This window comes from Asterias amurensis, chromosome 5, assembly GCF_032118995.1.
Source record: "Asterias amurensis chromosome 5, ASM3211899v1".
Taxonomy (NCBI): domain Eukaryota; kingdom Metazoa; phylum Echinodermata; class Asteroidea; order Forcipulatida; family Asteriidae; genus Asterias; species Asterias amurensis.
This window is the reverse complement of record NC_092652.1, coordinates 21,279,340-21,307,236: the sequence shown is the minus strand read 5'-3', so window position 1 is coordinate 21,307,236 and position 27,897 is coordinate 21,279,340. Positions and strand designations below refer to the sequence as shown.

The window sequence follows — 27,897 nt, the reverse complement described above, 5'->3', positions numbered from 1 at the left end:
GTAGTGTCTCAAAACCGAGAGTGAGTCTTTCCGTGTCGGAATAAAGCTGTCCTTCTTGGATTGTGAAGATGATGATGTTCATTTGCCTCCAGTAAAAATCAAATTGAGCACAATCGTAAGTAGCAATTAATACTTATCATTAACACTAACAGTTATTGGGTCAGGAAAGATTATGTTCGAAAGTTTTTGACAGCTCCGACGACTCATGCAAATTAGGTGCACGGACTTCCCGTACGTAGAAACTATTGTATTGTTGTTGTTGTTGTTCGGTCTGTTGATTTGGCTCACAATGTGTGGTTTTGTGTACCCAGGGGGCCATCGTATTAATTTGTACATGTAGCATTGGCACTGCATTCCATTAAATTCCACCACCGAGTCTGACAGTGTTCGTGAAAATATAGGCTTGGTCATAATGACTTTTGAGTTTCTTACACGCCGCGTACGTGTAATAACGCAGGACAAACTTTTAGTTGTCAGTGCAGGTAAACTTTATTCAGCATGTTTGTTTACATCCGTTGCGTCAGCAGTCTACACTAGCTTGCCTAATTCCTAGATTTCTAGATTTTGTTTGTAAAACTTTGCTTAACAAAATGTTCCCAGAAACTAAACTGGAGTGTATTTCTCAGTTGGAATTTAAATGTCGGTCAGTTGGCTAGCAACACTATATCAAGCATGCATGCCCGCCGTCAAGGGCATCCGGGCTAGTATAAAAAAAAATCGGTAAATCTTTGCAACTTGTGCTTCCATTGGAAAACCGTTAAGTCCCATGGGAACCCTTGATGGGACACCAAGACAAGACCGGGGCAAACAAGGCCATGGCTGGTGTATTTCAAGACCTGATGTCGGCAAGACAGCAAACTGCCCCCCACACCAGACTCAGGAAATCCCACTGGACAAATTTGTTTTCTTGATCACTCTTCCTATAGACGGCTTCACATTCATTGTCTACGTATCAAGAGCCGAAAGGAAACAGGAGCTATAAATTGTTACTCTAAAATCCATATTAATTGTTTATTTATTGTATTAATGTTTTTGTAGCAAAGACGAACTGTTAAAACAGAAAGAAAAAATTCCTAACCGATTTGTGTTTTTTTTTCTTGTTTTTTCCCCTATTTTCTATCCTCTATCCGCATGACGTTATTAGTGCCATATCCAAAAATTGTGTTACGACCCTTTTGTTCGCACTTATTTAGATAATAAATAAATAAATAAATAAATAAATAAATAAATAAATAAATAAATAAATAAATAAATAAATAAATAAATAAATAAAAAAATAAATAAATAAATAAATAAATAAATAAATAAATAAATAAATAAATAAATAAATAAATAAATAAATAAATAAATAAATAAACAAATAAACAAATAAACAAATAAAGAAATAAATAAATGCTACAGATTCTTCTGTGCCTCATGGTTTGTATTTAGTTATATCTTCCTTTGTTGCAGTTATTTATTTTCGCAGTTTCTTTATAATAATAATTTGTACAGTGGTTGTCCTTTTGAAAGCTCCCTATTATTATACTACGCGTCAATAAGATCGTACATTTTCCTCTTTTTTTCTTCTGGCGGTTCTCTGACGGCAAACAGCCGACCGAACGCAGACAGTAACCCACACGAATGCTGCTACAACCAGCCCATGGCCCAGAACCCCGACCACCGGGGAAATTGATCACTAATGTCAGAGAAAAGGAAGAGCAAAAATCTCAAGAATATCCGGATAAAAGGCAATACGTGCACAAAGTTCAAACCCCAAAGAGGTGACGTCTTTGGTACAATAATGCGTGGGGTTCAGGTCACTTGCCCTTTTATCGATTCAAAATGTCAAGAATGTCTTTGGACAGAACAGACACAAAAAAGACAAGACGGTGTCCGTAATTGACGGCTACGGCTTGGGCTTCAGCTAGGGTTCCGCGTCATCATGCGTTGAGGTAATAGGACGTCCCGCAACACCCTTAGCAACAGCCGTAGCCACAAACGCGAATTCTGACATGGCTTAAGTCACGTAATTGATGAGCAGAATTAACACTTCACGGACGTGCATACTGTACTACATTAAACATATATATAAAACAGTATAACCGGTCGTGAATCAAACCAACAGTCTGAAGAACGAAGGGAACAAATCACATGAAGAAAAAGAAAAAAAAACTTCACCCCGGGCAATGGTTTTGCACAAAGCACAAAGTAGGTTGGTTTTGTATGCGTTTCTATGTTTTTCTTGAACATCAAGCAAGGCCAACGAACTCCAGCACCACCAACGAATAAAAAACCCTGCCCGGATTTGCGAGCCAGCGGTGTATAAATTAGCTGGCCGGGAACAGGGACTGATCATTTTCCTCAGGTGCAAATTTGTGGGACTACGGTAGAAATCATTTCCTCGCAGCCAGACCGAGAGTAACTCAGCATCCACACGAATAAGGTGGGCAGATATATTACAATTTTGTTTTGGTGAGTCCCTATTTACGTTTCCCCTGCGCAAATTTTGTTTCTTCTTCTGTCATTAGAATTGCCTTCCTAAAAAAAAATCCAGATTTTGTTTTTAAGGGTTCCCTTTTTTGAAGGGATTCAGAAAAACAAAAATCCACATTGGTAAGCACAAAGACGACAGTGGCAATTTTGGTGTACAAAAAATAAAATTGCTTCCCGTCTACATGTGGAAATTTTAACGGCCAGCTAGAAGGACCTGTTACAGCAGTTACCTGAGACCCTTTTTAATAAAGATCTTCCTTAAAAAGTGTTGATGGTAACTACATTTTTTATTTTTTATTATTTACAATTTTTCCTTGCAGATTTGCTTGAAGAACTCAAGATGGACACCAACCATATCTCGACCCAACGCAGCCCGGTGCCGTCTTCGCGACAGCCCGTCCGCGTGATATTGTGGGCCGTCCCTCGCTCACTATCAACGGCATTCCTGAGAAGCATTGATAACATGTCATGTCCAGTGGAGATCTTCCACGAGCCGTACTCCGCGGCGTATTACTTCGGCCCGGAGAGGCGTGCCCCGTCCGGACCGGCCATCCCACAGGAAAACCAGTACACGTACGACTGGGTTCGGAAACAGCTGGAGGCGGACTACAGCGGGTGCGAGACGATCTTCTGCAAGGACATGGCGTTCGCCGTGGACGGCCGCTACGATGCCATTCCAGACGGGTTCAGGCACACCTTCATCATCCGCAAGCCTACCAAAGCCATCATGTCCTTCCATAAAGTGGTCAACGGCTACCCGGGATACACCGATGAAGTATCAGTCAAAAACGGCCTTCCGAAAGGGTATGCCTTCAAGGAATCGTACGATCTGTACAACCACATCTGCCGGACTTACAGAGAGAAACCGATCATTATTGATGCCGATGATCTGTGCCGATCACCCGAGGCCATCCTGAAGAAGTACTGCGAGACTTTGGGATTACCGTTCTCCGAGGCCATGCTGTCATGGAAATCGAATGACAGCATCAGTTCCAGGTGGCACTGCGCACCGTCGCTGAGCATGCTCAACTCGTACATGGGGACCTATGACCGTGCCCTGAGGAGCACCCACTTCATCTCCAAGTGCGAGACCAACTGTGAAACTGTCTCAAATACCGAACTGCCCAATGATGTGATTGAGTGCTGTGAACACAGTGAACCTTACTACCAGAGCTTGTACGAACTCAGACTGAAACCTTGAAAAAAAACTTGAATATTTTCCATTTTCAATTCTGTGGAGAAACAACTTTTCGAATATTTTCGTGGTCAGTCAACTCGTAAAACACCCTACCACAGGTAACTAAATTGCAAAGATATAATCGTTGATTCAAAGTTGTGGTCTGTGAAACATTTTGAGGCTCGAGAGTGCCGCAACCTAGTGGCCTAAAGTGCACCGGACTCAAACTCTGGTGGACGAGTCATCATAGTGTGGGTTCGACTGCGGAAGAACGTGTGTTATTGGAACTTTTTGTTCAAGGACACACGTTACCAGGGATTATACAAACGATTATTTGATACTCAATAAAATTACTAAAATGTTTGGTCCTTGACACAGAAAATAATTACAAAACGATGATCGTCATTCAATCAGAAAAGAAAGACAAACTTTGATGACGAGTAAAGTAGTAAGCAAATGAGTTTGCACACTTGCCCATTGTACACATTGTGCGGACACCATCGGTCTACATCGAGACGGTCAGCAACATTGGGGAAAAATGATTTGTAAATAATGTAACTTTTGTAAGAAAGTCGTTATACGTATATATTAGAATTCTTAACATTTCATATGGAATAAAAATTTCTTTGTCGGTTCAGGAAAATGAATTTGATGATCATCTGATGAGATCGTAGTATAATTTATCCAATCAAATAATGGTTGTGTATATTACTGTAATAATCTTATCGATGTTCGAGTGTCCATTTAATTTCTAAATAAACGTTAGTGTAAATGTTAGTGTACATTACAATGTTGTTGCTTTTATGTCTAAAAAGAAAAGGGTGGACAGTTCAGCATAGAGTAACCGCGGCATGGCTTTACCAGACATTTTTAGTTATAAACATAATGATTCGCATCAATTTAAGAACGCATTGACCAAACGTTGCTTTAATTTTCATTTAAAGTCCAACACTTGAAATTTTTAAACCTTCAGATTCATCTTAAGATAAGTTGTTAATTTTAGTACCAAATAGATGGTTTTTTTTATTGTCGTGAAATCACATTTTAAAGACAGTGGACACTATTCGTAATTGTCAAAGACTAGCCTTCACAGTTGGTGTATCTCAACATATGCATAAAATAACAAACCTGTGAAAATTTGAGCTCAATCGGTCATCAAACATGCGAGATAATAATGAAAGAAAAAATACCCTTGTCACGCGAAGTTGTGTGCGTTTAGATAGTTGATTTCGAGACCTCAAGTTCTAAACTTGAGGTCTCGAAATCATAATATTCGTGGAAAATTACTTCTTTCTCGAAAACTATGGCACTTCAGAGGGAGCCGTTTCTCACAATGTATTATACCATCAACATCTCCCCATTACTGTTATGCTAATAATTATTTTGAGTAATTACCAATAGTGTCCACTGCCTTTAAGACTGGTTTATACGGGCACGACAAACTGATCCTTAAGACAAAGTATGATATAGTATTTCGTGTTTCGAGCCGTTCGGCTGTTTTTTTAATCCTATATAAATGTAGATAATATTTTATATCAATAAAACTAATCTGTGAAAATCTCATTTCAAAAGGTGGCAGTCCTAGTGGTTTTGAAATATTCTGGAGTGGATGTCCACGCAAGAAGACTAGAATCCGTTATTGCAATAAAACAATCTGACATAGTTTCACGCATGGAAACTTGTTTTCTTTTTCTAGTCAGATTGAATTGTTCTTTGAGTGGATAAAATCCACTGATTATAGGAAATAGTTGTAATAATAGAATTGAAATGTCTACAAGCCTTCTAGATCCAATTTCACTATAGACCTTTATCATGGTGCAGCCATCTTGAATTTTCCCCTTTGATATCAATGTAACCCAAACCGAGGCTGCATGGAAGAACAAAATAGTCTGGTTCCTTTTTGCAAAACGATTGCTAGCATTGATGATTGTTATCCGATATACAAGGAACATGACCAAGATGGAGGCAGCATGATAAAGGTATATTGGCCCTGCTAACTGCGAAATTTGGAGTTCACCGAGCTCAACATGCAAAGCTCATAACTGGATGTGACGTAAGCGCACAACCCCACGTTAAGCAGAGCCATGAAATTGGACCCATGTTGTGTGGAAAACCCTTATGAAGGACGCATGGTTTCAAATAGCATTTTCAGAACGGAAACAATTTCAAGAATGTTTGGTTTCCCCCCAAAAATGTAATTGCGTCACGTCAGCCATGACTCCAGGAAGGAAGGAAAAGGAGGGACGCTCGTTTTTGTTTTTAATAAAATGTAACAATAAGTGTTCCTGGTACAATCAATCACTGTAATTGGACCCGTCAAGTTGGGGATATGACCGGCAAAAGAGAAAGTTTTCGTTGGGTTTTTTATTTCGTTGAAACAGCTGCACCGTCTCAGAATTTGAATGAGTTAGAACTACTATGCAAACTGCTTACCAACTAAAATGACCAATGGTATAACTTCCAAAAATAATTGGTGGCATGATGCTTCAACCCTGACAGAGTCTTTCCTGAAGGTTTAAAGGAGCCTTCCAGAAAGACTCTGCTAGGGTCGAAACATCAGGGCCCAATTTCATAGAGCTGCTTAATTGCTTAAGCGAACAAATCTTTGCTTTGTAAAATCAGATTACCGGCTAAGACTCCACTCAATTGTTATGCTAAGTAAACAACAGCTAAATGTAAGTCACAAGCAATGTACATGGCATGAGATTTTTGCCAGTAACATGTGTAAAATAAGCGAGCTATTTTCGTGCTTAAGCAAAGTTTTTGCTTAAGCAGCTCTATGAAATTGGGCCCAGGCCACCAACTGTGCATAATATAAAATACACTTGCTTTTGTTAAATTGGCGAAATTCTGGCCATGCAACTTTAAAGAAGGGCTCTAAGATCAAATTTATTTTTGTGATCCACTCATTGTCCAAATTTATGATAATGGATGAAAACTATAGTGACTTTTTATTTTTCCTCTCGTTAAAGGTAGTGTACACTATTGGTAATAACTCAAAATAATTATTAGCATAAAACCTTTCTTGGTGACCTGTAATGGGGAGAGGTTGATGGTATAAAACATAGTGAGAAACGGCTCCCTCTGAAGTGCCATAGTTTTCGAGAAAGAAGTAATTTTCCACGAATTTGATTTCGAGACCTCAGATTTAGAATTAATTTAAGGTCTCGAAATCAACCATCTAAACGCACACAACTTCGTGTGACAAGGGTGTTTTTTCTTTCATTATTATCTCGCAAGTTCGATGACCGATTGAGCTCAAATTTTCTCAGGTTTGTTTTTGTATGCATATGTTGAGATACACCAACTGTGAAGGCTAGTCTTTGACAATATGCCAATAGTGTGCATTGTCTTTAAGATTGTGTAAAATGTCACTGTGATTGGTTTAGTCTGGAAGATAAAACAATGGTAGCTTTTAAAACTAATTAGTTAATCAAAAAGGAACGTGGGCTTTTTGAGAGCAACAACTAAAAATCGTTTGTATTAGCTTATACAATACTGCTTTAGAGAGACGTGTGACTGCCAATCATTAATTTGGTGACGTGACTGGCTTGACGAAATAAATAGTATTTTTAAATTGATATAAATGATAAAATGTGTACTAAATATCTGACTGGTTTTTGTTTATTTGTTTCTTATTATTTTGTTTGTGTGTACAATAAAACAACAAAATCGTGTTCATTTCTTAAAGCTTACGATAATGGTCCAATTTCATAAAGCTGTTAAACAGAAAATACTGCTCAGCAAATTTCTTTCCTAAGCATGGCAACCAGTTTCTGTTTAGCAATTTTTCTGTGCTAAGCAAGTTTTATGTTAACAGGCTTTATAAATTTGGCCCAGTGTCTAATTCAATAGAACCATCATATTATTTTGTTCTCGATCTCATAAACGGAGGGGGGGGGGGCACACTGGCTTTAAGCTAACTCGGATACAAACAGACTTGACATAGCAATAAGCGGTATGAGCAATATTAATCGTTGGTTCATCAAATTACAATTTTCAGTATATGAATGATGAACCAACTCCTACCGTAACCTTATAAGTTAGAATGAAAGTTGATCCAAGTTCCCGTTTAGAAGTCTGCACTTACGGCGGTTTATAGGCCTAATGTACTTTTTTTTTCAACCGCACATGTACAGGAAATCCTCTCACCTCCGCGTATAAAACAGGCTAGGCTCTATAGTACCAACTGCTGTGGTTACTTGTCGTTCAATACGATTTCTCTCGACCACTTTCTCTCATTTTATTAACCGTCCACTATAATTAAAAGATCAACTTCCATAGGCTCTTTATGCCGGCCTCCGGTAGGAACACATTACAAATAGGCTTCATTTTTATAATAACGATCGAGCTAAACAAAATCGGAACCAGTAGTGCAGGGTCGCCAAAATGACGATGATCCCCAAAAAGTACAACTTTTACGAATACGCCACTATTTTTCCCACACCTCACAAATTGAGACACTTTGATGACACTTTTGACAGCCGGCGTCATAGGGAAATCTGTCCCCATGGGAATAACGATGATTCAAAAGAGGGCGCTATCAAAAGAAGTTTGCACACAGTTCTTCGCTGGGGGACAGAAACTCTGGGGACAGAACTTTTGATTTTCCGAAGTGACGTGTATAAGACATCAAGAGACTTATTTCGCTTTTGTCACCAATAGGTGGCGCACTTTACACACTTTCATAACTCATCAAAATGGCGACCAACAGTGGAGGACCGGTTTCTGAAAAACCACCCGAAGTTATGAAGCGAGTTGACCTGAAACAAGACACTCTAAGCGCCAAAGATCGGGCATACATGGAGAAGATGTCAAAGGCTCATATGGAAAGCTTCCAGAAGGTTTCAAGGGCTAGTTATCTGAGGAGGAATATATTCGTTGCCCTGTGTCTCGGAGCTGGTACGCTCGGCGTGTGTATCTTTTTTTGAGATGTTAATTTTTGTTAAAAATGTTATGTAATTAATTATGAAGGCACCTGGGCTAGTAAGTAGTAGCCTGGAAGTGGAATTTTATGAAGGGAAAAGTTTCCGTATGGCGCCACCACTTTTTCATTCGATATGAAATATTCTATCTAATTTACCCCAATGAGATATTCCTGTTTGTAAAAATTAGTGAAAAAGTGGTGGCGCCATACAGAAAGTTATCCGATTTTTCACTGGAAGTCGATCGAGGATGTGCCTGTTTATTTGGAAAATGAAATGGCCTTGCCCCCCTCTCAACCTGCCTGCTCAATAATCGATCAAGTCAAAGATGAAACTTCCAGCACTGTGAAGGGAAACTGACTGGGTAAATTTGAAATAATTTGGGGTTTAACAAGAAACATTAACTAATAATAATCTTTCATTCTTAAACAAAAATAATAATAATAATATCATTATCAACAGTCGCCATTCTAAAAACTTTTGCACTTAAGTTGTCAGTACAGTCAAGTCTCATATTAGTCATATTATTGTGGGTCTCTCAAATTTTAATTTTTGTCGTACCAGATAAGTACTTCAAAGTTCAATTTTGTACAAATATCCAGATATAATATATAATTTAGCGGGTAGACTGCTGCTTGAACAATTCCAAACTGGAATCGTTCTCCATTGGCAGAGTTTACAATAGTTGCGATAACGTAACCCTCCTCCTGACGGCGGAGAGGAGGGTTACATCATGCAACTAAGTTTACAACTGACTCAGGTCAGAGGTGGAAAAAAAGTAAGTCTACATCATTTTCCTCATTACAAAACAAATACTAAATAGAACATGCAGAACTAGGACTTGGAAGATTGAAAAAATTATAATGAATCAGATGAAAAATAAAGCATAACATGCATAAATGAAGCACAACTTTTGAACCCCAAGTAACAGAAAAATCGAAAGCTCCTTAACTAACTACCCTCAGATGGTTACTCTATCTATGCCGTCTCCCAAGAAGCTTTTCTTGAAGACTTTGACGACCCCAACAAGCCGAAAGAGTTGTGATAGATAACAACGAGCCAGGTCCAGGGTCATCATTGAAAAAAGCGAAATGCCAACGCAACTGCTGACCTTATGCCATGGATTTACTATTAAGAACTTCTGCATTGTGACGCACATCAAGCCCAACGCTGCCCTCTTGTGATGGGATAACTTTCCACGTCTTGAAAAATGTACCGGAAAGAAAAATTGTGTGACTTTGTATAAATCCATCCACCTGATGAGTACATGGACTCTAATTAATGATTTCTTAAGTTTATATTTTAGGGCCTCAAGCTAAAATTAATGTGCTGGCGAGTGGTGATTTAACTGCTAAAATGTTGGCCTCTGCAGTTAAGGGTTGTATAGATGAAGTAGATTGTCACCAACAGTTCGTTGGGAACGGTTGCTGTTTGGTGTGCACAGGGTTTGGAGTTTTAATCCACTTCTCTCAAAAATTATGAAGAATCGTTGATATTGTCACAGTGTGTCAAATGGTTCACTCCCACCTAATGATACCGGTACACTTCCAGGGCCCAATTTCATAGAGCTGCTTTTAAGGCACCAAATTTTGCTTAAGCAAAAAAATCCTTGCTTAGTAAAATCAGATTACCGGCCAAGACTCCACTCATTGTTATGCTAAGTAAACAACGGCTAAATACCAGTCACAAGTAGCAATGTATATGGCATGAAATTTGGGCAAGAATTTGTGTAAAATAAGCGAGTTTTTTTCGTGCTTAAAGGAACACGTTGCCTTGGATTGGACGAGTTGGTCAAAACAAAAGCGTTTGTAACCGTTTTTTATATAATGCATATGGTTGGAAAGATGTTTTAAAAGTAGCATACAATGATCCACACAAGTTTGCCTCGAAATTGCGTGGTTTTCCTTCTACTGTGCGAACTATCACCGTCGGCCATTTATGGGAGTCAAAATTTTGACCCCCATAAATGGCCGACGTGTTAGTCGACGAGATTAAAGGAAAACCACGCAATTTTGAGGCATGTTTGTGTGGATCATTGTATTCTACTTTTACAACATCTTTCTACCCATATGCATTTTATAAAAAACGGTTACAAACGTTTTTCAAAGACCAACTCGACCGATCCAAGGCAACGTGTTCCTTTAAGCAAATTTTAAGCAGCTGTGTGAAATTGGCCCATGGCCTTGAATTTAATTCTTGAAGCGTCACAGCAATTTTTTATTTGTAAGAGGCACTTCTACAGGGTGTCTCCAAAAAAACTATACACTTACTTTTGAAATGGCTACCGAAAAAAAAATATATGAATCTGGGGGGGAAAGGGTTCACTTTTGTAACGGGTGTGAACAAATTACAAATCCACTCCAAGATATCGGCTATTTATTCTTCAGTGAGCAGTGCTCATCCAAGCATGAACTATTTTCTGACTTTTTGGTTTCAATTTCATATGAAAGTAGTTGAATCCATAATCCATACATCTAAACCTTTCCCTCCTTAATCATATTATTTTCTATTCAGCATCCATTGCAAAAGTGTATATTTTCTTTTGCAGCAATCGCTGTGATGGATTATTTCGAGGCCTGCTATTCATGCTTCAATGCTGAGTGGATTTTAAGTTTTCTAGTAATGTATGACCAGGACCATACAGCATTGGCTTTAGTATTATATACATGTAGTTATTTTGGTTCACTATTTACCCAGTTAAGTACAATTGTCCACTGATAATGGAAGCATTAAAATGCTCAATTCTGACTGTCCCCCAAATAAATTAATTCAATTTTTGTTTATATACAAGTGTTTACTTTTTCTTAAAGCCAGTGGACACTATTGGTAACTGTCAAAGACATATGCATAAAATAACAAACCTGTGAAAATTTTAGCTCGATTGGTCGTCGGAGTTGCGAGATAACTATGAAAGAAAAAAACACCCTTGTCACACGAAGTTGGGTGCTTTCAGATGCTTGATTTCGAGACCTCAAATTCTTAACTTGAGGTCTCAAAATCAAATTCGTGGAAAATTACTTCTTTCTCGAAAACTACGTCACTTCAGAGGGAGCCGTACCCCATTACCAAGTGAGGTTTTATGCTGATTATTTTGAGTAATTACCAATAGTGTCCACTGCCTTCAATTATAATGGGACACAGAAGGCATTTTAAAACGTCTTGTAGTTTGTGAGCCTTTTTGATGAGGGATTTTTGACATAAACATAGTATTTCAAAAATATTCACATTAATGCAGAGTTAATAGACAGAGACTAAAAGTGCAGTTTTATTAGAACTTTGCTGGAATTAAAATGTCTAAATTTTGCTTACACTTGGATTTCGTGGTCTGTATAATGTGTTTATGTTCTTTTGGTTTAAGTTATTTTATTAGCATGGATATCAAAGCCAATATTTACTCATTATCATTGGCTACGCTAAAAAACATATGGACAGGGCAGCAGGGCAAAACCTCTCAGCGCTTTACATAATTGTTTGCATTCAAATTTGTTCAAATCCTTAGGAGTAATTCAACACCTAAAACGGAAGACAAAGATGGCATCAGGCCTCATGGCTTCGCGACACAAGTGTGCATTTGGACTCCTCTTCCCAACACTTCATGGCTACAGACTTGTCTAAGCCACTAAGGGTTGTATAGCAATAAATTTCTGTAAATTGGGCAACAGTACCCACTTAACGCAACATCCTCTGAATACACATGTTAAATCTAAATGGTTTGCCGATTCTGCATCAGATCAAGGAGCAAGTCCTACATCACTAAGGATGGTAATTCCTCAGGAAATTAAAAGACCCAGGGAGATCATTGAACAATGCTGAATCTGTAAAAAAAAAAAAAAAAAATTCACAGGCTTCATTTAACTATCAACTTGATTAAACAAGGCAAAAACTAGTGAGACCATTGTCTGAAGTCTCTCATACTGCCCGCAACAAATAAATCATACTTTTGTGTATATTTTTACTCTAATTTGTAGACTTAAAGGTATTTCAGGTACAAATAAAACAAACAATGAACAGAAACCCAGGAATTATATTCTCTTGTTTATTTGTTATCAAAACAGTATCCAAAGTGAACTTATATATACATGTAACAAGTACGAGTGTATAAGATTTAGATTTCTCATTAAAACATGCCTCCTGTTCACCCTATTACTTCAGTTATGAAAATCTCCTTGATCACTGTAACCCGATTTCATGTAGCTGCTTATAAGCCCGACAATAAGCCAAGCACAAAACACTATTGCTTACTCGAAAAACTGTTTGCAACTGGTCTCCTACTTAATTTTTCACAGCAGGAAATCATTAAGCATTACAATCATTCAGAACATCTATCAACACTAAGAAGCTCCATGAAATTTAGCTGTTGTGTTTTCGGTTATTATTTACAAGTATGAAAAGTATCAATTATGCCAATTTCCGACATTATTTAAACTGCCTTACCCTTTAAGTATTTCAGCCATTAAACTTTTTACAAAGGCTGTTGTGAATCCCACAAATATTTGTTTCTATAACTTTTCTTAAAAGTTGCAGCTATGCCCCAACCTTTGCAACAAAACATGTACAACGATGACAATAAACTTTGCAAGTGTCTTTTACGAATGAGCTTCCCTACAAGGGAACTCGGCAAACTCCCACAAAGGGATATAAACACCGAGCTGGCATTAGCCAATCTCTCTCATGCAAACATTGGTTTAACTTCTTTTATTTCATATTACACAAATCAAGAAATTGTGTTTCAGTAACTAGACGACAATATTTGTTCTAGTCATTGTGAAATCAGTGTTTAGCTGGGTGATTCGAACCCACAACCTTGAGATTGCAAGTCCTGCAGTCTAACCACTTGGCAGAAGTGACAATGCTCAAGGACACAGTGCCACACCCGAGCTCAAACCCCTCACTATGTACCAAGACCATTGGTGTTGCGCGGTCACACAACAACCAAAGTTCCGATCTTTCCGTGGCAAAAACTGTTCACGCTTGTAATGAACGAACGTAGAGGGCATCTTTATTTATGATTTCCGGTGGGATCCGGAAGTCAGAAGTACAATGGTCATGGAACCAAGACTACACACTATGATGACTTGAGCACCAGAACTTAAGTTCACGCTTTTAATGAACGAACGTAGAGGGCGCTCTGTTTTTATGATTTCCGGTGGGATCCGGAAGTCAGAAGTACAATGGTCATGGAACCAAGACTACACACTATGATGACTTGAGCACCAGAACTTAAGTTCTGTGCGCCAGACCACTCAGGCCATGATACACTGGGGGAGACCATGTACATGTACATCTACAGTGTACATTTGTTGTCATTATTTAACACTAGTGGAAAAATATATTCAATTGTCCCCTAAATATCTTCATCTTATCTTGGATAATATTTTCTCGTTTTTAGTTTGAGACAAACTCAAACAGCTCCTCTCACACAATACAATTAAACTGTATTTTGAAATTCAATTTAATCTGACAATTCTGTATATTAAAAAAAAAAGCTTTTCAGTATATCAAACGGGGCAAAGTTTGATTGATAAATCGCTTAAGCTTAAAACCCCACTCTTCGAGTGAATACACTGTATTTTGGAAACTGTGTTGTGATCCATAAACACAAAGGACAACAAATAGTTAGTGGCCTGATGTTTCGACCCTCTGAGATTCTTTCTTTTGGTTGGTAAGCAGTTTGGAACAGCTTATTATATTTTTCCATGAACCAACACCAACAGACTTTTTTTTATATATCTTGAATTCATCTCAAGTTTTTGAAGACGCTTTTACAAGACTCTCTTCTCAGAGCCTCAGTCCTCCATCGTGAAGTTGGGGTGTACGACAAGGAGGGGGTCCTTCTCATCAACGACGCCCTCCGATTCAGAGTCTGCTTTGCGCTCCTTCAGCCCGGTCACAGAGAGCTCTATCAAGACGTGATCCTAAAAACATTCAGAACAAAAATCATTGGTGGTTTAGTATACACATTCAAACGGGGAACGCATAACAAAAGAGTACTATAGGCTCCCCAGTTGGGTGGAGGTCCCCAGTAGGTACAAAACCAACGAGAGCCATTGCAAGAAAGTTAGTACAATCAAGTACAATATTAAGCAGATATTTTTAAATTTAAGTATAACATTTATTCATGGTTTATTGAAAGAAAGAAAATAAATCAGTGAATCTTACAGAAATTTACATTACAAATATCACAATAAGTTAGATTTCTGCAACAAAATACACTCAAAATTAATATTTAAAAGCGTGCACATTCAGCTAGACTTGTTAACAATTTTAACAGTCCATCACAGTAATTTGGAGTGGTGTTTGCACCCTTGGCTATTATATTGCTAAATAAAAGAACCAACCTTCTTGATCAATCTATTAATGATCTTCTCCACCTTGGTCTTGCATTCTATGAGCTCGGCTTCTGTCTCAATCTGAGACTCCATCTCCTTCAGGTACCAGTTAACCAACTCGCTCCGACGGATACCTTCAAATCCTTCCTCTGTCAAGAGTAATAAAAAATACAGAAAGGTTATTGCAACCATTATCTTGGTGATGCACATAATTTTTCATTTATATTTAACAGGAAGGCAACTGCAACTTCACCAAAAAAAGAGGAAATTACAAAATTACAATGATTTTGGTTAGTATTTTTCAATTTTCAATGGTAAAACTGAGATTAAAAACGAGGAAAACAGCTGATCCAAGGAAAAGTTGCATGCCTGATTTAAGTTAAGGAGGAATGCACAACTAAACAGGTGGTAACTCGAGGGTAGCCTCACGGTTTATCCAATTATGCAATGCGCTGCTATACAATGCATTGTAAAGAATGCTACAAAATTTAAAGTTTATGGGTGAGGAGAGAACAGATGAGTTAGTAATTTAAAATCAAAAGTCTGGAGTGAGTTGATGTTGTGAATGTGATTTGGTAGGGAGTTCCAGCATCGAGGACCAGCAACTGAGAAGGACAGGTCCCTCGCCCTTTTGTGAGTGCAAGGAATTATCAGATTTTGGCTGCAGCAGAGGCCACCCCGCCCAGGTTTATTGAGATCTAGAGACTCTGTACTGTGGAAGTTTGTTTGAGAGTGATTTGTGCATGTTCACTGATGCGCTGTCTAACAGGTAATCAGTGTAACTGAGAAAATGATACGTGCTGCATAGGTTCTAGCAATTTATTACTGACCTTCTTTTTCTTCTTGCTTCCTGACATACATGGCCAGAAACTTGGATGTTGTGTGGTACTCGTTGAGGGACATCTGCATGCCCTTCTTCTTGGCTTGCTCTGGGTCTTCGACGGGCGTGGCCGGGATGTCGGTCTCCATGGGGGTGGTGTCTTTGTCCTCCGGCTCCAATTCTAAGAACAGAAACAATGCGTGCTTTAGTCAATGAATTTGTGTCTTGATAGGCCCTCCAAAATAAGCAAAAGGAATTTAGCAAACCCATACAAATTGCAATAATTACCCCATAGTTATAAGAAGATTATTTGCAGATTTTAAAGAGCCAAATCCTCCACTGTGGTTTCTAAAAACGGCCTAAGCAAAACAGCTTCATGACATTAAGCCTTCATGACACAGAGCCGCTAAGCAGACAAATTTTGCTTAGCAAGTTTATCTTCTCGTACCTTCTTGTCCATCTTCTTCCTCATCCTCGAAGTTGATGGTGGGTTGCTCCACCCTTATGATGGACTTATTGAGGAGACGGAATGCTTCCTTGACGTGTTTTGGTTGGACCTGAAGAAATAAGAAAATACGCAACTCAATACTTGCACTTTCTGCCGAAATTATTAAAACTTGGGATTTGTTGAAAATATTGCAAAAAAACTTAAAGCAGCTCTATGAAATTGGGCCTAGGTGAGCGTACGTACCTCGTCCTGGCAGTGCAGTCTGGCCATGGCCTCGGACAGTCGGATCATGCTCTCTAGTTGTCTGACTGTGATCCTCCATGATGACATTGTACCACCGGACGTATCTCGCTGGCGAAGACGCTTGTACTCGTCAACCATGAACTCTTGGGACTCCTTCGTGATCTGCATACCCAAAACAAAGATCCATTAACACCATAAGCTTTTAAGAATTTTTCGATTAGGGTTTTCTTTAAAAGGCAAGTTCATGCTTTGGTGACAACCTGGGATTTTTTTTTTAAAAGTCTATCCAAAAGCCTCCTTGTTATAAAGACCTTAATGGCAGTAAGCATCCTGCAAAATCGTTTCATCTGAAATGCCTATACTTGCTTTAAAGAAATAATAAAAGTACGTCAACATTTTGAACCTCCAAAACTTAAATCAAGGTGAATTTTTTGAGATTCAAATTTCCTTGGTATCCGTTTGCAACTGCTGTGGCCAGAGATGCAGTTGGTATCCATGCATCACCTTGTTAAACATGGATGGGTTCGACGTTCGTAATGAAATTTCCTTGACAGCTTTTTGTTGTGTCCTCAACAAATAGACACTTCAGTTGAAACTTTACAGGTGACATACTGCATCTTCTTTGCTACAACTTCTACAGGTTATTTACTAAACAATCTTAGTGATTTCTTGAAGGCAAACAAAATCAGAAATCAGATAACAATAGTAAGAACACCAGACCCGACGATTCTTACCTTTGGTTTGAACTGTCTGGCAAACATCAGGTATCTCTGCATATCCTCCACCGAGTACACCCTCTCCACAGACTCATTATTCCTGGAATGGAGGTCCACAATACGACGAGCGATGGCGTAGTCGGTCACCTGTCCAAATAACAACAACATTTAGAAACGTGCCGTCTATCTAGCAAATCCGAGGCAGACAAAGCGGATGATTAAAATTAAGCAATTTGTAAAATTATGCATTTCATGCAGATTTTTTTTTGCATCAGAAATGTTGTTGTAGAAACTGGAGTAGTGTTCATTTTGCACAGTACTTCTATTAAGGGTGGAGTCCGAGCCAAGGTTAAGAAAAAGTCCAAGGATAACCTCACTAATACTAGGGGACGATATCCGATCAGGGAATAGGTTCAAAACAACATACAAATCAGGGGGTAGTTGGGGAGGTAGTGCTTTCTGCTCTACCAGCCAGGCGATAATCCTGTTTCGGCCCACTTGGAAAAAAAGTCTTTTGTAGTTCACACCTTGAAGTGGCCTTCACGCCTTGTGTGTCTGTCAACTTGCATAAAAAAGCCATGTTGTTATTCTTCTATTCAAATCCAAATTACCTAAACTGAGGGTGGAGGGGAAAAAAAAATTTGGCCCCCTTTCTTGTACAATGAAAATCAGTATTCTAGTTTGGTACAGCGTACACAGGGAACAAGACCCAAATATTCCATCAACTCTTCACTGACCTCATTACATTCGTCCACCAGGATGAAAAACAGATCAAATCTCGACATGATTGGAGCGGTTAGGTTGATGTTCTGCTTCAACGGTTTTGTTCGATCGTAACGGCCACCGATTGGATTGGCTGCAGCCAGGATTGATGTTCGCGCATTCAGTGTTGCCTATAGAGAAAAGAATAGAATGAAACAATGCATTTGTTTTGCTATCAAGTTTATGCTGTGACAGCCAAGTATTTGTTTTGAACATGGGTATTGAAGGAATGATCAAACGGGGTTAAAACTTTACACTTGACCACCAGCCCAAGGGAAGTGATTTCAGTATTGGGCCAGTCAACTCAAATCAGGTCTGGCCTCTTTTTTCTCAATTCAACATCTCAAAAGAATGATGTCCAAATGTTGAGTTTGTGTTTTACAAATATCTTTAAAACCTTAGTATAACCCATAAAACAGAAGAGTTAAATCCTCTCTTAGTGTTTTGTTCAAATAAAACAGTTTAGATCGTAAAACTATGCTCTCATTTTGATTCCTGTCTGTTGAATAAAATCCCGGTCGAGTAAAGATTCTGTAAAATCCTGCGATCTTCTGGATTTTCCCCCTTGATAACCTACCCTGATGCCAGCCTTGGTGATGGAGATCGTCTGCTGTTCCATGGCTTCATGGATAGCCACTTGATCCTTAAGGTCCATCTTGTCAAACTCATCAATGCAACACACACCCTACAAAACAAACCCAGGATACAGATTATTGTCTTATTGTGGAGCGCCCATTTTGCTTTCAGTAAATTCTCATCAATGTTACCATACTGAGGGCAGTATGGAGAAGACAGTTTTTTTGGGGGGAAAGATATGATAACTTTGAATTATCAATGTTTAAATACTACTGCTATTAAAAACAATGATATAACTTAAAGGCAGTGGACACTATTGGTAATGAAAGAGAGAAAAAAAGTAATTTTCCACAAATTTGATTTCGAGACCTCAAGTTCTAAACTTGAGGTCTCGAAATCAAGCATCGGAAAGCACACAACTTCGTGTGACAAGGGTGTTTTTTTTCTTTCATAGTTATCTCGCAACTCCGACAACCGATTGAGCTCAAATTTTCACAGTTTGTTATTTTATGCATATGTTCAGATACCCCAAGTGAGAAGACTGGTCTTTGACAATTACCAATAGTGTCCACTGCCTTTAGACAATCTGATAAATCTATGTAAACTTCTAGGCATACTTTTTTTTCAAGGCATACTGAAAATAAAATATTGTTTGTTGGTAAATAGGTTGTAAACAGCTAATTCTATCTTCTCTCTTACGCTTTTCTTCTGTACTTTTAGGTGTTTTCAAGTGTTTATTATAGTTTTAGGCCTATTTCTTCCTGTGTAACTTTCACTTGAATGTTAACGTAATGATCTGTTAAATAGGCCGGGCGTGGAGAATGCAAAACATAAATTAAATAATTGTTTGTATGAAATAATACACAATTTTAATGGAAAAGAAATGCAATCATCACTGTTAAAATTAAAATCAGAGACTGCAATTAATAATAATGCAACTAAAAGCACACAACTTTATAATATATACACAACAATTATAAGAAACATGAAAGCATCAATGCATGTTAATCAATACAACAAAATAATATGAAACAAATAAGCTCAACACATTTCAAGGCTCCGCTTACCACAGAATTCTGCGCTTAAGATACCCTGTAAAGCGTGTGATTCTTTGAGCCTAAAGCGCAGAATTCCGTGGTAGGCAGAGCCGTGAACTTGGGCCAAGGTGAAACTCAACATATTAAATACACAGCAATTATAAGAAACATGAAAGCATCAATGCATGTTAATCAATACAACAAAATAATATGACACAAATAAGCACACCACAGTTTCATGGCTCGGCTTTCAAGAAAAGTAAAAGAAGCACAACAAATAGCTCAAAATATTTCAACAACACATTAAAAATCCAAATCAGAATCAAAAATCAAAATGATAACAACAATTATACTCAGTTCTCAAATAGTCAAATTTGTTTCTGGGGATCTCGTGGCATGTACACCTTGCCATTACATAGTGAATAAAATAACACTACATGATACACACAACTTTATGCACACATGCGCTGAATGCAGACAGTCAGAATTGCAAAGTGACATTACATAACCTCGGACCAATCATAACACAGAATTGTACCCAATGAAATCAATGGGCTTGTAAGACCAGGGCCCAATTTCAAAGCACTGCTAAAGCAGACAATATTGCTTAATAAATGTTTGCTTAGCAGAAAATGAGCAGGATACCAGTCACAAATTGTATATGAGACAATGAATGGTGGCTGGTAACCTTATTCTAGTAAACACAATTTTGTTGTGCTTAGCTACTTTTTGTGCTTAAGCAGCTTTATGAATTTGGGCCCAGTGCCTGTGGATATCCTTGCAGATAAAGACAGGGGACCAGTCTATATGTAGCCAATCACGCCAGAATCAGACTTACATTATCTGCCAGCATGAGGGCGCCGGCTTCAATGACAAACTCATGCGATTCTTCGTCTTTGACAACAGCTGCAGTGAGACCGGCTGCCGTACTGGCCTTGCCGCTGGTGTAAACAGCACGTGGACTGAATTCTTCTACAGCTCTAAGAAAGAAAAAAAAAGGAACAAAAATAAGCATATATTGAAAATTAATTCAGACAATCAACAATTTGAAATGCAAGTATTGTTTGAAGCTTTGCATGGTTTGAATAAATAGGAAAAAACTATATACAAGTAGTCAACTTGCGGGTACAACCATGTGTAAATCTTTTTTGTGGGAGCTTGACGTTTCAAACAGTATACTCTAGACAAGCAGAGTAAACCGTTTGAAACGTCGAGACCACACCGTGCCTTTCGGAGCCAACACTCCCACAAAAGAAATTTACACATGGTTGTACCCGCAAGTTGACTATTGATTTATAGTTTCTTCCTAAATTTGAAATGTACATCTTCAAACAGTGTACTCCATAAACTCATATTGAACTCTCACATCTGAGATTCTGGAAAATTTGGGAACATTAAGAAAATATCTTCTTAGTTACTACAAAGTACTATATTTCTGAACTTCTTCAAGTTAACACTCCATCAAGAAATCTTTGATCAAGTTCCATGCTTCTTCTCATTGAACCCAAGTCTCGACACTCATGGGGAGACAGGTCTTTTTCTTCAGCTGCGCCACGCATCTGGAACTCTCTACCACTTAATCTTAGATCTTGTCTTTGTACCACAACATTCAAATCTCTTCTCAAAACTTATCTTATGTCAAAGGTTTTCAAGGACTAATTTTGTTGTGTCTGTTTTTCTTTGTTTTGCTTTATTTTTCTTTGTTGGTTGTTAGTTTTTACTGCGCCTTGAACACCCAGCAGGGTGAGTACGTGCACATTGCAAGTCTTATTATTATTACAAAGTACTTAGTTGAAAGATGACCTAAAGGAACAACAGGTGAACATTTTGAATATGACATACTTTTTGAAGTTTTGGAAAACGTCAAGGTACTTTTTGGAATCCTACTCACTTCAGAAACTGACTCTTGGCAGTACTGGGGTCTCCAACAATGCAAAGATTGATGTCTCCACGCAGACTGGTGCCTTCCATGGTAGTCTTGGGAACTCCACCAAACAACATCAACAAAATACCTCGCTTGATCTCGTCACTACCTGAAAAATAAAAAAAGTCAGAAAAAAAGTAAATCTTATAAAAACGCAATATGCGGAGTTGGAACACACAATACACAGGGTGTGATATAGGCTGTGCGATATACAACTTAAAATCACACTCCTTGTTGCTATGGATCCACCAATCAGAATAGAATATGATAACAATACTTATCACCGTACCATGTATTGTCGGAAAGAGACTGGTGATGACGTTATGATACAGGTTCTTGTCTTGGCTCATCTCGTAGACTTTCTGCCATTCCTGGTCGGTCATCTGTTTCTTGATGGCCTCGGCTGTCATCTCATCACCACGCATGTCCTTACCGCCAAACTAGAAAAGACGAGTAGCCAAAGCATGAAATAAAAAATGTGCACATAAACGGATACAAATATTTGACTCCACAAAATGGTGGACCGTGTTAGTTCACAAAGTGAAAGGAAAACCACACCAGCGAACGCTTATCACACTCATTTAGTCAATTGAGTAGAACAATAAATGACCCCCATTTCAGTTTTATGCAATTGTATGCAGACAATAGGAGGACTCTGCAACACACTTTGACCTCAATATCTTTTGTGAAAAACAACTTTTAACAAATATATGGTGCTAAAAAGAAGAACTACAAAAATAGGAAATCAGCTGAGAAGTACCATATAGAAATCAGTTTCATGAAAATGGTCTCAATTCCAACGAGGTAGCATGAACAAAAAATCAATATTTGAACTCACTCTTGGGTTTGATGGAGTGACGTTACAGGCTAGGAAGGCAAGTCTGTAGGACAGGTCCCTTACGCCCAGCGCCTTGAGCCCTCTCACACCCTCATGGTCGTAGCCTTCACCTCCTTTACTCCGGGTGGAAGTTTCCTGTTGGGCACCTTGAATGAAGGGGGTAAAAAAGAAAAAAACGTTTTGTTACTTCTTTCTCAAACTTTCCTGTATACAAAAACAGAGTAATTTTTTATGAATAATAACATTATTTTTGTTACACAGCTATTCAGGACATAAAGTGACAAGATCAAAAACAACATACAAAATGTTTTATCATTTTAAACATTTTGGTATGAAACAACCAATAAGATTGGCAACTTTGTAAAACAAAACTTCAAATACTTCAGGAAATCAAAATCTGCTGTTATTTTTAGAAAGCCAAAAAAAGTCATACAATGCAAAAGAAATAGCAGGGAACCAATTACAAGTAATTAACATTGGTCTAGCTAGTAACCATTCCTGCTAAGTTGAAAATTCCAGTGCTAAATAATTTTTTGGGGTTAACATTTTACCCTAGCCTTTTCTACGTCATACCTGGTACTGAAAGTTGAGCTACATCGGGCACCACTATGAGGGTACCAGTGAAGTCACATTTGTCTCCAGCCTGTGGAAGCTCAACCGCCTCGGCACGCAAAACCACCTCCACACTGCGGGATTAGAGAGAAGACACCTTTAGAGCAATGCTTGGTGACTGCAAAGCTAACGCTAGGGTAAATTTTAAAAAAGCACTATGCTTCAAATTTTCCCTGCATGTTGGTAATAACTTAACGGAGTATCTTTAGCCATGTTATAATTATGTCTCAATTCTGTAGACTGTATAATGCTTGTATTACATTTGATGCTTTTGTTGTTGTTGCCAATATTGGAATAAATGTCTAAACACTAACCTCCAGTGTACAGCATGAACTCTTAAGGATCTAGCTAAGCTTGGGCGATATCACGATATTATCGAATATCACGATATTAATTTGGAAACTATTTCGATATCGGATGGATTTGATTTTAATCGAAATATCGATATATCGCGATATATCGCGATAATCGCGATATAACGCAATATTGATTAAATATCGCGATGTATTTGCTAGCTGAGACATCTTGCACCCCATAGAATTGGAGTAAAACCAGAAGAATAGGTCATTAGAACACCTCTCTTATGCTATGACTGTCTCTTCTACAACTTTCACTTGGAGTTTGAAGACTGATGATGTCAAATTTAAATAATCGCGATTATATCGAATATCGCGATATATTGTCAGCGATATATCGTGAATAAAATAAATCGATATCGCCCAAGCTTAGATCTAGCAATGACTTATAACCACTCTCAATACCTTGGACTGCTCGAACAATTCACAAGACCAAATAATTGTGCCGAAGTATGGTGGTAGGAGTCCTATATTAGTAATGGGCATTAGAATTTGGAACATTCCAATTGAACCCATTTTGTTGTTCAGTAGAACAGCCCATATACTCACTTGCCTACTTGTCCAATCAAATTAGAATATTCCTAACATTCTGGGGGTCTTTTGGATGCATCCTGTTTTAAATTTGGACACCCTGTTTTTTCTGTTACAATGTATTGTAAATGAGCAATTTGGAAACCCATTTTTTAATTTCATGCAAATTTGTACACCCTTCTACCAAGTCCTCACTAAACCTCGTTCTGAGACACTCCCTTTAAAGGAACACGTTGCCTTGGATCGGACGAGTTCGTCTATAAAAAGTGTTTGTAATAGTTTTTTATACAATGCATATGGGTGGAAAGATGTTTTTAAAAGTAGAATACAATGATCCACACAAATATGCTTCAAAATTGTGTGGTTTTCCCTTTGCTTTGCGAACTAACACGGTCGGCCATTTATGGCAGTCAAAAATTTTATGGGAGTTGACTCCCATAAATGGCCGACCGTGTTGTCAACGAGGTAAAAAGAAAACCACGCAATTTCGAGGCGAATATTGTGTGGATTATTGTATTCTACTTCTAAAACATCTTTCCAACCATGCTCTTTATAACACACGGTTAAAAATGCTTTTCAAAGACCAACTCGACCGGTCCAAGGCAACGTGTTCCTTTAAACCCTCGTTAACCCCTTCCAAAAAACTTCAGTCTTAGGTACCTTCTTGGGATGCTTCCCCTGGGGAGCTCTGCCTGAGTCTCCTGGATGCGAACCTTCTGGAAATCCACAAAGCGTGACTTGTTCGTGTCCAGCATGAAACGGTTGCGATTGTTGCAGACAGGATTGCGGCAAATGGTTGGCTGTAACACAAAGGGGTAATGACAGCAGGGTTAAGTGCCTCAACATCAGACATTTTATTTGGTTCTTAGAAATATTTTATCAATAACAAGGCCTGACAGGGGCCCAGTTTCATAACAAAAAATACTGCTAAGCAAATTTCTATGCTACGCAAAATGCTACTGGGTACCAGTCACTTGATAAAAACTATATGGACTTTTGGATGGCAGCCAGTTTCTGCTAAGCAATATTTGTCTGTGCTTGGTAAGTTTTCGTGCTTACAGGCTTTATGAAATTGGGCCCTGCATTTACGCTTGTGTAGGCTCTAGTAGACTTTTCAGACCTCACAACGATTTAACGATTTATATGGTTGTTTGACAAAAATAATGAATCATTTAAGAACTGGGCCCAGTTTCATGGCACTGCTTACCAGAGAATTTTATATAGTTTATAGCACACTGAAAAATACGCGATTCTTTTGGCAGCAAGCATAAATTCTGTGATAAGCAGAACCATTACATTGCGCTCAGGAGATTTAATTCCAGAAGTCGACATCTTCAATTGAACCAACCTGTGTATACTTGAACTGTTGCTCCACATCTTTAATGACTGTCTGACAGTCTAAGCAAACAAACGTCCCGCTGACCAGCTCCGGATGGACGGGATGTGTTCGCACGACCTGACCGCTGATGCGCACTATGGTGCCAATCTTAGCTGTACTCAACTCGCGCACTCTGAGAATTAAAAAGGAGAATAAAACATCAGGATTTTGCTAGGTTTTTTCAGTAACAATAATAACAAGATGAGGGTTTTTTTTTTTGGGGGGGAGGACTCTAGATAGCATCAAACTGACCAGGTAAATCCATTGTTATTGCAAATGTGAGCATGCTAAAAACTATGTTAACAAAGCAATTATTGTAAAGTGTCGAGACCCTTTGATCAGAGACACTAGAGGTCGAGCCCAATGCTCTTGACCGCTCAGCCATGACATGCCTCAAGTTTTAAGAAATACAATTTGATGGCCAAAGTATTTTTGGTTGATTAAGCTGTATCATGGAATACTTATTAATTCACTTCATAAGCAGGTATGATGTTTGGTCCTCAGCAGGAACATTACAGGCCCGAGACTTCACGGAGGCAACGAAGGCAATTGCCTCCAGGCACCTGGTCATTGCCTCGGTGCCCTTGAAATGCTATAGTAAATTGCCCTGTACCAAGGAGAATCAGCCTCGGTGCCCTTGCCCTTTCAAAAACGAAGCATACAGACCTGCTTTTCATTGGGTACAAGGGCTGTCCTACATGTACACATGGTGTGGGCTCTTGATAGACTCCCAGGTCTAATAAAAACTGTTTTTCTGAATTTTTCCCAAGGGCAAACAAATTTGAATTCAGACTACAGTAGGACGAATATCATGCCTGCATAAATCATCTCTGATCAAATCATTTGCTTTCTTACTTGTGTCTCGTTGGAACGTCTTCAAAGGCAACGTAGAACTCTTTGGAAGGTGGAATCTGGCTACGATCTCTGGCAAAATTTCTGACGGCTGTGCAGAGGAAAGGGTAGACTCTGACATGGGACAAAAGAAACAAATTGTATAATTATTGATTTTTCTTTTGACAAGTTACTTTTGTTGGTTTATCTTTATACAGACGGTTTGTTGTTGTTTACATTTTGAGTTGAGCAATTTATTAGCTCCAATTACTTTTAAATATCATCTTTAATTGGTTGGTGACCACAAACTTTGATTCATAAAAATCTAACAAGAGCAATGTAGCTCTTATCATCTTCTTTCTCCTGAAAATGATCGGCGCATACTCATAAAAATGTTGATACCGGTTCTTTTCAGAATCAACACTACTCAATAGAGATGTACACATGGTGCTACAGCAAACCTCGCCTGATATACCATGCTAAGTTTCAAATCCTACACTAAGACTTCTAAAAAATCAACCCATTTCAATTGTTGATAATGTGACAATAGAAAAACCTGTCAGTTAGTTACCTGTAGTATTCTTCTTGGATTGTTGTAGCCAGTTGTTGATTGTATTGCTGAATATACTCAAAGCTGACAGTCAGCGTATTCCTCTCTGGTCTGATCAACTCTTCAACTCCTTGTTGATATTTCAACTCGCCATCAACTGTGAATCTGAATGACAAGGGGGAAAAACAGCAATTCAACATTACTTTTTATATAAGTACAGCTTAACCCTACTAATTTTGGTACGTATCTTAAACAAGTTGATACACCGAATGCCTTTGACAGGGGGGACTCGGTCTGGGGCGACTTTAGTGAGGGGCGACTTTGAAGTGAGGGGCAACTTTGTAAGTGAGGGGTAACTTTGCTAGGGGGCGACTTTGTAGTGGGCGACTTTGCTGGGGGGGGGGGGAGTTGCTTGGTTTCCGACATACACCATTTGAAACCATTGTGGTTTTGGTGTAAAAATTCCATTGGCGTGAATTTGGTTTTACCGAGTTGTCACTCAAGTATTACTATTTCATTTATTCAAAAAGACAATCCGACGATACCGAGCAAGAGCTGAAGGATAATTTTCCGTATGGTGCCACCACTTTTTAACTCCTTTTTACAAAAAGGTATAACTCATTGAGGTAAATTAGATACCATATTATTTCACATCGACTGAAAAGTGGTGACGCAATACAGAAAACTTTTGCGTACTGAAATAGAACTTAATTATTAGAAGTCAAAATGCCTGAATGCTGCGATGAAGACGCAATGTTTGCCATACTCCTATTGTAGAAGTAAATCAGTGCAACATTTATCCACAAAGCAACACATTATAACAAATAATACTGTAACATTACTGTAATTACTAATTCATAAATAGGTCAGAATGTATTTTGTATTATTGTATTTTTTGTGTTTTTGTAGTGAAGCAAAAAGCAAAAGGTATCTTGAAATGGACAGAAAACAAACAAAAAGAACACACAAGGGACAGTTTGACACTGAGTATTACTGAATCAATAAATGTTACCTTTACAAAAATAGTAATCTAATAGTAATACTTTATAAACAAACGACATGCAAAAGTGACAAGTGAGACCTGACACCAGTGTGACAAAGAAGCTAACATTTAACTTGCGCAAAGGCAAGGGCAAGAAAGTTTTTACTAAAACTTAGAAACTTACTCCTCCAAAAAGTCCTGGAACAACTTCTGGCACTTTTCTGCGACGGCATCCTTAACTTGTGTCACACCAGTTCTCTGATCTGCAACATCCATTTCGGCAAATTCTGTCGAATTCTGATCACAAAATCAAAATTTTTCTTGCCGTTTTTGTTTCGCACAGTTAGAAACGGTGACCTCGACAACTGGTGCACTGACTTTCGCGCC

The 27,897-nt window shown here is 38.4% G+C and overlaps 3 protein-coding genes across 4 annotated transcripts; 2 read left to right on the top strand and 1 right to left on the bottom strand.

Annotated features, from left to right (window-relative positions):
* Positions 1-7,185, top strand: LOC139937020 (uncharacterized). 2 transcript variants are annotated; one of them, XM_071931961.1, is made up of 2 exons: positions 1-115; positions 2,796-7,185. In XM_071931961.1, exon 2 carries the CDS (start codon positions 2,816-2,818, stop codon positions 3,674-3,676), a length of 861 nt encoding a protein of 286 aa, XP_071788062.1. In that variant the 5' UTR covers positions 1-115; positions 2,796-2,815; the 3' UTR covers positions 3,677-7,185. The 2 variants fall into 2 exon arrangements, with proteins under 2 accessions (XP_071788062.1, XP_071788063.1); XM_071931962.1 differs by lacking the exon at positions 1-115 and adding an exon at positions 2,335-2,454.
* Positions 7,186-8,272: 1,087 nt separating this feature from the next.
* On the top strand, positions 8,273-11,893 carry LOC139937022 (cytochrome c oxidase assembly factor 3, mitochondrial-like). Its single transcript, XM_071931963.1, has 2 exons — positions 8,273-8,569; positions 9,543-11,893. Exons 1-2 carry the CDS (start codon positions 8,353-8,355, stop codon positions 9,620-9,622), a joined length of 297 nt encoding a protein of 98 aa, XP_071788064.1. The 5' UTR covers positions 8,273-8,352; the 3' UTR covers positions 9,623-11,893.
* A 706-nt stretch (positions 11,894-12,599) lies between these two features.
* On the bottom strand, positions 12,600-27,889 carry LOC139937019 (DNA replication licensing factor MCM6-like). The gene is given in 19 exon segments (XM_071931960.1): positions 12,600-14,390; positions 14,393-14,492; positions 14,916-15,055; positions 15,737-15,907; positions 16,175-16,283; positions 16,418-16,579; positions 17,152-17,280; positions 17,871-18,026; positions 18,473-18,580; positions 20,347-20,488; positions 21,400-21,541; positions 21,722-21,872; positions 22,271-22,416; positions 22,844-22,956; positions 24,430-24,569; positions 25,118-25,280; positions 26,003-26,113; positions 26,550-26,693; positions 27,695-27,889. Coding segments are annotated over 19 exon segments (2,454 nt in total). The 5' UTR covers positions 27,787-27,889; the 3' UTR covers positions 12,600-14,355.
* Between the last annotated feature and the right edge of the window lie 8 nt (positions 27,890-27,897).

Excerpts from the sequence above, each read along its gene's own strand:
- LOC139937022 (XM_071931963.1), top strand. The coding sequence starts at position 8,353 with ATGGCGACCAACAGTGGAGGACCGGTTTCTGAAAAACCACCCGAAGTT. Across the intron at positions 8,570-9,542 it reads AGCTGGTACGCTCGGCGTGT|ATGGTTACTCTATCTATGCC; the intron begins GTATCTTTTTTT and ends AACTACCCTCAG.
- LOC139937020 (XM_071931961.1), top strand. The coding sequence starts at position 2,816 with ATGGACACCAACCATATCTCGACCCAACGCAGCCCGGTGCCGTCTTCG.